At 38.3% G+C, this 10,411-nt stretch overlaps 1 protein-coding gene across 2 annotated transcripts; it reads right to left on the bottom strand.

Moving 5' to 3' along the window:
• Positions 1 to 7,623: 7,623 nt before the first annotated feature.
• LOC103750834 (olfactory receptor 51H1-like) lies at positions 7,624 to 8,888 on the bottom strand. Of its 2 annotated transcripts, XM_029556653.1 has the most exons (2): positions 7,968 to 8,888; positions 7,624 to 7,650 (listed from the first exon to the last, which is right to left on the bottom strand). In XM_029556653.1, the coding sequence occupies exons 1-2, from the start codon at positions 8,886 to 8,888 to the stop codon at positions 7,624 to 7,626; spliced, it is 948 nt and encodes a 315-aa protein (XP_029412513.1). The 2 variants fall into 2 exon arrangements, with proteins under 2 accessions (XP_029412513.1, XP_008852339.2); XM_008854117.2 differs by lacking the exon at positions 7,624 to 7,650 and having other exon boundaries at positions 7,938 to 8,888.
• Positions 8,889 to 10,411: the final 1,523 nt, after the last annotated feature.

Here is a 10,411-nt window from a genome sequence, read left to right as displayed (position 1 = left end):
TAGTTGAAGGGGAAAGAAAAATCTTCTAAGTATGTGGTTATTAAAAAAAAGACACAAGTAAAAAATAAAAATATGTGTTAAAGTAATTTTCTCTGCTTATTATCAGTGTAACTGGCAGCTACTGATGGTGCCACAGTGATGGTGGATACAATAAGAGGAACTCATAAAATTAATAGAAGATGCACTTGCCACCCAAAATTCATGTTTAATGACGTATCATTGAATAGTACATCAAGAACATGTATGCTGAGTGCTAAAAATGAATAAAGTCATTTAAACTGTAATCAAGACTGAATTTTGTAGGGGCCAATGGATTAAAACCACCAATTTCAGGAATTTCTTAAAAGTGTTGGTTTTGGGGCTGGAGAGATAGCTCAGCAGTTAAGATCACTGGTTTTTCTTGCAGAAGACCCGGGTTCAAATCCCAGCACCCACATGGCAGCTAAAAACTGTCCTTAACTCCAGCCCCAGGGGATCTGACAACCTCTTCTGTCCTCCGCAGGCATTGCAGGACATGGGTGCACTTACCTACATGCAGGCAATACACGCATACACATAAAATAAAAATAATAGACGACCGGCAGGGCTCTCTCGGGGTAAGTCGATCGCACCTTCCGCACCTTGACTCCCCCCAGCCTCATTCACCCTCCCATCTCCCGGCCCATCTCTCCTCCTGGCCTGGGACCTGTCCCATTCTTGGTGTTGGCACCCCAGACACCGGGGGAATCACCACTGCTTCCTGATCCTTTGCATCCAGACAAACCCAGTTCCTTCTCAGGTCACCAGGAGCCCTCTGGGCCCGGCCCAGGTGACTATGAGCATCTCTCAAAATGTCCTGTAATTGTGGTGGGTCATCTGTCCTCTTGATCAAGGAGGCCAAGAAGACCCCACGAGATGGACTTGAACCAGTGTCCAGTCTACAAATAGGAGGGTCAACACAGAGGAAGCATTTCCTACATGCTTCCAAGTGAAGCCATCCATGGTTGAGTAGGACCTCTGACTTATCCTCACATAGGCGAAACTGGTAAAAGAAAGGAGCCAGGGGTTCCTTCCAAGCCCATGTGACCCCTGAGGAACAGATCCTCAAACGACCTTAAGAGTAAAAATAAATTGGTTTATCTGGGCCAACTGTATGGCCTTAAACACCCCAAAGGAAGTATAACCAAACATTAATGGTCCAATATTTTTAAGAGTCCATATGCATAGCTAAAGGCTACATAACAAGCGACAATGCCAGATAGGAGATACCTTTTTTTCAGTTGTTGGCCAGGGTGGCCAAAGGGACTCCCAGACAGTAACCCAGCATAGAACTAGGAAAATGAACAGCAGACCCCAATATTATCTAAAGGAATATTGACAACTGATTGCTTCTAGATGAGGAACAGCTGACCTTCCTAAAACAAAGACCTCTAGACAGGCTGACTAGATTCACTGGATGGACAAATAGTGGGGAAACACTGGGGGTGCTGACAACATAGTGGACAGTATCAAGGATAAAAGAGTATAAGGGCTCTAGTGGAGTGAGGGAGCTTATGGGAGGGTGCCATCTGTGAAGTAGGTGTATAGTTGAACAAGATGGTTTGAGATGTTCTGTGTGAAATATACACACACAAAAAAAGTCAACAAATTTTTTTAAAGTATTATATTTGAGGAGGAAGCATAAAAATTTATGTCATGTTAATTAGCAGCGGTGATAAACATTACCATTGAAATCTACCCAATGACTTTATAGACATACACAGGCACCAAGGATCCAAGTGCAACTGATTATGACTAGTAATAATCAGATACATACAGATTAGAGATGCATGTGCCAACATCTCAGTGTTGCTAGCAAAAACAATGAGTCTTTCTGTAAGAAACAGTATATTTTAAAATGAAATGGAGATCTTGTTTAAAGGTTAAAAACTCAATTTTATGTCTTACAGGACTTATACTGAGTTCATTATTGTATAACTGTATTAATTCAACTACGAACCTAAAAATTTACAGCCACTTTTGAAAGAGATGTATCTCTGCTCTGGAGCATGTTACTGAATATGTCAAAGTTGTAATGAAATGTTTCTTCTAAAAAAATAAAAAAAGACAAAAGGTGTGATACTTTGTTAGTAGTTAGAAAAATGAAGATAAAAAACATTATAAGATTCCATCTTACCCCAGTCAGATTGGTAAAGATCAAGAGAACGAAATACTCCAAATGCTGGAGAGGATGTGGAGAAAGAGAAACACTCACTCACTGTTGATGGGAATGCAAACTCGTGCAACCACTATGGAAAGAAGTGTGGAGAACCCTCAAAAAAATAAAAAATTTAACCTATCATACGATCCAGTGATGCCGCTCCTTGGATCATTTAATTTTATGTCTTATAGGGTTTATACTGAGTACAATATTGTATAACTGTATTAATTCAACTGTAAACCTAAAAATTTGCAGCCAATTTTGAAAGAGATGCATCTTAGCTTTGGAAATTGTTATTGAATATGTCAATGCTGTTGACATGTGCTTCTTCTAATTATGTGGTTATTAAATAAATAATTTTAAAAAATAAAAATAGTAAATAAAAGTTTTTTAAAGTGTTAGTGCTAACTATGGTAATGCCGTTCACTTTTTGGAAGTTAGGTAATTTGTGACATGCCATTAAGTCGTTTTATATAAAAAAATAAAATGTGTGCCAGAAGTTGACAAAGAAAAATTTTAAATATTTAGGATGTTAGAGTAAGGGAAATAAATCTCAGGAAAAAGGAGAGATCCAGACAAAAGATTTGCCCTGTTATTTTTCCTAATCATGGCTTTTCTGACTCTGTCCCTACTGTTATAATAAGTGAACAAGGTTTTTAAGTCAGATTCTTGAAGAAAAACTTAGGGGTTTATTTCAGGTATCTTTAAAAGAGCAATGTATGGAATGTATATAACAACATCATAGATAAGACTTTATATGTCTTTGGCCGTATTTCTCTGTGCTCAATTGCCTCACTACAGCTGCGAATATTTCACTTTTCTCCAAACGGTCCTCTCACACTGCCCCCTTCACTGCTCAAGACTTCTGTCCCAGCTCCTCCTGTCTGACCTGGGCTCTGTCCATACATCACGGCTGAAGTTTATGTACACAAGAAGAATTTTTTAAACAAAATGAAATTTAAGCAAAGTGTGTTCTGATATTTTGCACTGTCTCTCATTTGAGGCTCAGAAATGAATCTGAAATATATGTGATTTCCTCACTAAGACTTTAAAATTGCCAAATAAGAACTAATGAGTGTTGTTGGGTTCCAAAAATACCCCATTTTTGAGTATCAGAAAAAGATTGAAAAATCAAAATTGGCAAGAGGTTTTGAACCAGGTTTCATGAGAAAATGATCTTTCAAATTGAACCATTTGTTGATATAGGGATACTCTGTAAGTGACTTTTCTGTTGCTGCAGTAAACTACTATGACCAAGTTAACTTACAGGAGGAGGAGTTTCTTTGGGCTTTGAGTTCCAGCAGGAAAATCCACAGGGGTGTGGTGAAGTCTGGGAGGAAGCAGTTGGGGCAGAAAGCTGAGAGCTCATGTCTTCACTAATGAGAGAGCAGCTGGAAGTGGACCAAGGCTCTAATCTCACAAAGCCCGCCCCAATAATGTGCCACACCTCCTACAGATTTCATGACCCTCCCTAAACAGTGCCACCAATGGGGACCATACACCAAGTGTTCAAATACTGAGCCTATAGGGTTCATTTCTCATCCAGGCCACCATAGATAGCCATCAATCACAGTCCTACAGACGACCTGAAACACTGCTATGATTTTCAGATTCGGATTCTGATCGCTCTGGTAAAGACAGAAAAGTACTAAACAGAAAAGAAAATAAAAAAGAAAATCCTTAGACTAAACAGTGAATACATCTTTAAAATTTTTTCATTCAAGGAAAAAAGAAAGAAAATAATCAAGAATTCAATATGACCTAAAAAAATGAGTATTTTGACAATCGAAAAGTCCTCTGTATGCATCGCTATATTCTATTCTAACTAGATGCTTCCCTCTGTCTCTAGCATCATTTACATTTAATAAAATATTTATGTGATGCTTAGAATATTTTAAATAATTTATTATTGTTTTTAATTCTACGTCTTTTCTGATCATTTAGTTTCTTAAGAGATTTTGCAGTCTAATTAAAAACTGTGCAGTATATACTCCTAAGTTTGTGTAAACAGAGATGATTTGAAAATATGTATATATAATATATATTGCTGCAGACAGAGTTTTCATGTAGCCCTATACCCAGTCAGACTACAAGGGCTAGAAAAGGGATTTTACAGTGAGAACATGGTGTGTGCATAGTTGCTTGTAGAAAGAACTTAGATTTTTTTCTGTGTATATTTTTATTGACTTTTTGTGTATTTCATACAATAGATCTTAATAATGTCAGACACTGTGCACCCTTATACCCTCTGTCAGGTTTCATGTATTCTGTCATATATGCTAAGGCCTATCAAGTCAAGTTTGTGTTTCCAGATGTCTTTAGGTTCTTGCTTTTGCTTCCTAGTATCCCCAGCAGAGAATAAGTGCACAGAAAGGGCACTTTTAGCTAATTGCCTCTTGGTATCACAGATTGTCACATTTGATTATATAAAATTCCTTGAGTGACTGGCTTTTATCTTTATGTTAAAATAAAGTATAATTATTATGTATGCTTATGAATCTATGCAGACTAAAATAATAAAATGAAGAGTTCCCATAGTACATTTATGTTTTATATTTATACATTAAAAATTTACATAGACTCAACTGTTACAATATACTATAGATAGATAGATGATAGATGATAGATAGATAGATAGATAGATAGATAGATAGATAGATAGATATTAAAAGATTATCATAAAGGGATCTGGGCAGTGGTAGAACATGTGATTTGCATACCCAAACCCTGGGTTCAATCCTTCACATTGCAAAAGGGAAAACATGTTTTGAAGGATTGAATAAACACAAAATTTTACTGTTTTCTTCTCCAGGCATTGGTTTATAATGGGTTCTCCTTGGAATTTATGCTCTCCACTTAGACAGCATCAATACTGACACCTTGGCCAATGTTAAGTTATGTTTCTCAATCTCCAAACAGGTACATTCCCATTCCACACAACCACGAAACTCAAGCAAGTTCTTTTGAAAAAATATAAATTCTATACCAATAAACCTTTCAGTTGTTTGGGGGATTTTTTGGTTTTGTTTTGTTTTGGTTTTGGTTTTTTGTTTTGTGGGGGGGGGTTGGTCTTTTTGGTCTTTTTGAGATGGGGTCTGTCTACAGCCCCAGTTGGCCAGGAAGTCACTGTGTAGACCAGGCTGGCCTTGATCTCACAAAGATCCACATGCCTCAGCCTCCTGAGTGCTGGTATTAAGGCATGTGCCACCACACCTGGCTCTCAGGTTTAGTCTTAATATAGCTTTATTATTTATCTATTACAACTTAACAAATTGAACCAAGTTAAAGCTACTAACAAGGTTTCAAAAATATTGATGATTATATGATTTCTCACACATTTGTTTCTTAAAACTATTTGTTTCCTTCTCCTCCCTGGAATTTAGTTACAAGTCCAGGAAACACACCTTGGTCAAGTTTCAATTTGCCAGCTTAGAACCAATAGCTATAAATCTGGGCATAGCTATGTCACTTAGAACCTGAATGATGTTTCTGAGCCTGGCTTATTTTCACTTAGTGTGATCTCCAGTGCCATCCATTCTGAAAACAGTGTAATTTTGTTCTTGTGAATACCTAAATCATACACACACACACACACACACACACACACACACACACACACTAATGAACCAAGAGTAAGATTCTTTTCTTCTAATCATCCATTGATGAAGATCTACTGAGTTCATAACTTGGTTATTATGAATAAAGTGCACAGTAAACATGGGTATGCAGGTAGCCTTATTGGGTGTTGCCTTTTTATCCCTTAGGGTATGTACCGAAGAGTAATATAGCGGGACCATGTAGTAGTTCTACTTATTTTTAGTTTTTTGAGGAACTTCTATACTGATTTGCAAAGTTGCTTCACCAACTTACATTCTTACTATCTGTGTGTAAAAGTTCCTGTCTTGCGTATGTAGGATCTGGAAAAGAGATTACTGGAGGGTTGGCATAATAATCGTGGCTGACAGGAGATGAATTGCCATTAAGTTACCTTACATACAAGTATGAAAACATCATGATGAAATCCACTGTTATAAGATTAGTATACACTACTAACAGTACCGTACCTCATATCCTTCCACAAGCTACTTACCTGCTCTGGATCACCTCTTGCTCCTCTGTAAAAAATGTTGATACATGTATTTTCAAAAGTTGTTGGGAGAATTCATTGATAAAATACAAAAAAAAAGAGCTAGTATTATTACCAAGATTGGCAAATTAAATATGATACTCTAATGTAATATTTCCCTGGGTTTTATGTATGTATTTCTTTATAGAGAAATATTCTAGGAATTAAGCAGAAAATGGATGCATGTTTCTGTTTAACTCCAGGGTCTAGAATAATGATAGATCTCTCATGATAGCAGTGCACACTTGTTAATGGATAAGTAATCCCCCAGCATATTGACTGTATAATGTTTAAAAAACTTTTAAAGCAGAGATTAGCATCCATGTAAAAATATGTTGCATTTGGCATGTTGAACACCACACATCTGTACACCACATTCTTAAAAACGTTCTTGTGCCAAGAATTTTTACTTGCCTTATAAAAAGGCAATAAGTAATTTGTTCTTCAATGCATATTTTTATTAAATTTTTGTGAATTTCATACAATACATCTTAATCATATTTGGACACCCCCCATAGCCCACCCACAGGATTCCATGCATTCTGCCATATATGTTAAGGTCTATCAAGTCAAGTTTGTATAACCAGATGCCCCTTGGAGTCAGTTCACCCACTAGAGCTTGGTCAGCCTATCTAGCATCACCATCTTAAAAAAGATCAACTCTCCCACACCCAGCAGTGATCAACTGCCAATAATTCCTCAGCTAATGTTGGGGCCCCCTGTCTATTTCCCCAGCTCTATGCTGGTTTTGTCTGATTGTGTTTGTATGCGTCTTGTGCACCTTGTCACTATTGCTGTTAAGCTCATTTAAACAACTTCCCAGAACTCTGAAGGGCTCTATTTCCTTATTGTCATGCACCTCCCCTGACTCTTACAATCCTTCCATCTCCTCTTCCACAACGGCCCCTGAGCTCTTGATGAGTGAGTCCTATCCAGGGACATACACTCTGCAGTCTCTTATTCTCTACATTTTGGTAAATTTTACTCTTTAAAATTTTATTAAATCATCTAGTAAACAGCAATTCCGTGTCGAAAGAATAAAGGTAAGACTGTCTTAGTGTCCTGAGTGTGTGATAGAAAGACGAGAACAGTGTTTTATCTAATGTGATAGATAGAACAATATGTCATACTAAGAAAAAAGGTAGGTATTAAGAACCGCACATGTATCTGATTTTATCGCATCATAGACACTCTTCACTCAATAAATACCTAGACACAGAGATAAATGTAGTTTGACCCTCATAACAGTTTTCGCTCTACTTAAAAATAAGAGAATTTTATAGTCTAGTTCCCTAGTTCCTCTATATTACCGTAGGACTTAGTGAATCTTTCTTATTATCATCAACTGATAACTAAATTAACTAATTCCTACCATTAGTTAATTTAGTTATCAGTTAAAAACCGAATGCTTATGTTAGCTACATAAGGAGATAATTTGTCACAGCTGATGTTTTATCTTTACTTTTTGAAAAATAAAATGTATATGATTCTATAACATCAGATAGTAAAGACCTACATTCCAAGATGTGACATAAAAGCAGAATTGTCTGTTTTTTCTGCACAATCCTTTCCCACCATTGGAGTTTCCCAGATGTGCAAACTTTGATTACACCATAATGCTAGAAGTGGAGACTAGGCCCTGTTCTTCCTCCCCTGGAACACTTGAATGATCCGTCTACGTATCTGTTTGGTCTTCACACTGTAGACAATGGGGTTCAGCACAGGAGGGAGGAGCAGGTAGATATTGGCCATGAGCATGTGCACAACTGGTGATAAATGCTTCCCAAACCTGTGGACCATGGTGACACCAATAAGAGGGACATAGAAGAGGAGCACAGCACAGATGTGAGACAGGCAGGTGTTGAGGGCTTTGAGCCTCTCGGCTCTGGACGCAATGGCCAGCACCGTCTTCAGGATAAGCACGTATGAAAAGAGAATGATGAGGGCGTCAAGTCCTAACGTGAGGATGACCACAATGAGGCCGTAGAGGCTGTTGACACTGGTGCTGGCACAGGCGAGCCTCATTGCATCTTGGTGAAGGCAGTAGGAATGAGATAAGACATTGGAATGACAGAAGGGCAGCCTCTTTATAAGGAAGGGCACAGGGAAGACCACACAGACTGCCCGGGTGAGGACAACTAGTCCAATCTTCCCAATAACGCCATGGGTGAGGATAGACGCATAGCGTAGTGGGTCTCTGATAGCCACGAATCTGTCGAAGGCCATGGACACTAAAACTCCAGATTCTACTACCCCAAATCCATGGATGAAGAACATCTGTGTGATGCATGCATCAAAGGGAATCTCGGGGGCATTGAACCAGAAGATGCTGAGCATAGTGGGCAAGGTAGACATGGAGAGACTGACATCAGTCAGAGCCAGGATGCAGAGGAAGTAGTACATAGGCTCGTGGAGACTCTGCTCTACCTTGACGACTGCTAGGATGGTGCCATTTCCCAGGAGGGTTAGTGTGTAGAGAAATCCCAGGGGAAAGGCCATCCATGGGTTTTTGTCCTGCATCCCTGGGATGCCTGTCAGAATGAAACTATGGTGATCGGTATGTGATGCATTTAAGTGCATCATGGTGCTCTCACCGCTCCATGGGGCTCGTCTTCCAATTATCTCACAGCTCCTAAACTGAAAAGATAGGCTCATTTAAGTAAAAGACTTTATAACTGCATAAACAGAACAGAGGAAAGAATTAGCTTAACAACTAGTGCGTACATAGTTTTTGTAACACTTTGTCCTTCAGCTTCCTAGAAACATGTAATGACCTCCCTTCTCTTGGATTTATATAAACAAATATAATATAAATATATATAAATATTGCTCCACGCGCCTTTACATTTATTCCACTGTGTTTATAATGAACTAAATGTTCAGGTAGATACATTAGTAGGTCAGTGAATATACTTGTTCAAATTAACATTCAATATTAATAAATATCAAAAATGTACAATTTTTATAAATTTCATCTTATGTAGTAAAGAACTGAGAATAATACATAGGAGAATTCACACATTTTAAGATTTTCTTAACACATCAGAAATTTGGGAGCCACTACTGAAAACATTTTTACGTTCCACCAACATTTAACCAATTTCCAAACTTACTTCTGAAACAAGGTCTCACTATGTAGCTGAGGTTTGCCTTGAACTTGTGATCCTCCTGCCTCAGCCTCTTGCATGTTGGAATTTCAGGCCTGTACCACAGGCCCAGCTTCCTTTCTTTCTATTATCCTAGCTAATAAACAGTGTGGGCCTCGCATTTCAGACTCTGCCTCGTCTTTCCACCCATTCCCTCTTTCAGTCCGTTCTTCATTCTATAGTCAGATGAATGTGACTGTGCTTACCAGAAATCCGACTTATTCATCACCAACAATATTTCTTTTAAAGGTTTCCAATATACTTAAAAGAGATCTCTAAGTCGCTGTTAAAGCTCTCATGGTACATAATTCATTACTTACAAACCTGTCTAGAAATTTACACCAGTTTCTCTCCCATTTGGTTCCTTCAGTTCTGCTAAATTTGCAGTCTTAAAGTCCCTGAACTTGTGGATGCTTTCCTGGTCCTGAGTCTCTGGGAACTGTGTTTTCAAGGTCCTTATGGTATCTTCCAACTCCTTCTGTTTTGCTTTGCCTGCCCTGTCTGTCATTCCCCAATAACCCTTTTGCAAATTCTAGCGAACAGTTGAAAAACTCTTTGGTATACAGTTTGCACATTCTAGGCTCTTTCTTATAAATGAATACAGTTAAATATTGTGTAACTGTTTGCTAAATGTCTGTGTCCTACTAAAAGTTAAATTCCATGAAAGCACGTGTTATTGTTTCTCCCTTCATAGACCACATGCAAAGAATATACAGCATAGCACTTTCATCGGTCCAGTGAAGAAAAAAAACAATAAATGAACGAAAATAGATTATTAAGCTGGGCAAGGTGGCACACGCCTTTAATCCCAGCACTTGGGAGGCAGAGGCAGGCGGATCTCTGTGAGTTCAAGGCCAGCCTGGTCTACATAGTGAGTTCCAGGACAGCTGGCGATACAGGGAGACCCTGTCTCAAAAAGACCAAGAAAAAAAAAAAAAGATTATTAAATGTCAGTCTTCT

This window comes from Nannospalax galili, unplaced genomic scaffold, assembly GCF_000622305.1.
Source record: "Nannospalax galili isolate Female #2095 unplaced genomic scaffold, S.galili_v1.0 scaffold1387, whole genome shotgun sequence".
Taxonomy (NCBI): Eukaryota; Metazoa; Chordata; class Mammalia; order Rodentia; family Spalacidae; genus Nannospalax; species Nannospalax galili.
Note: the sequence above shows the minus strand (reverse complement) of the source record. Positions and strands in the feature narration are given on the sequence as shown.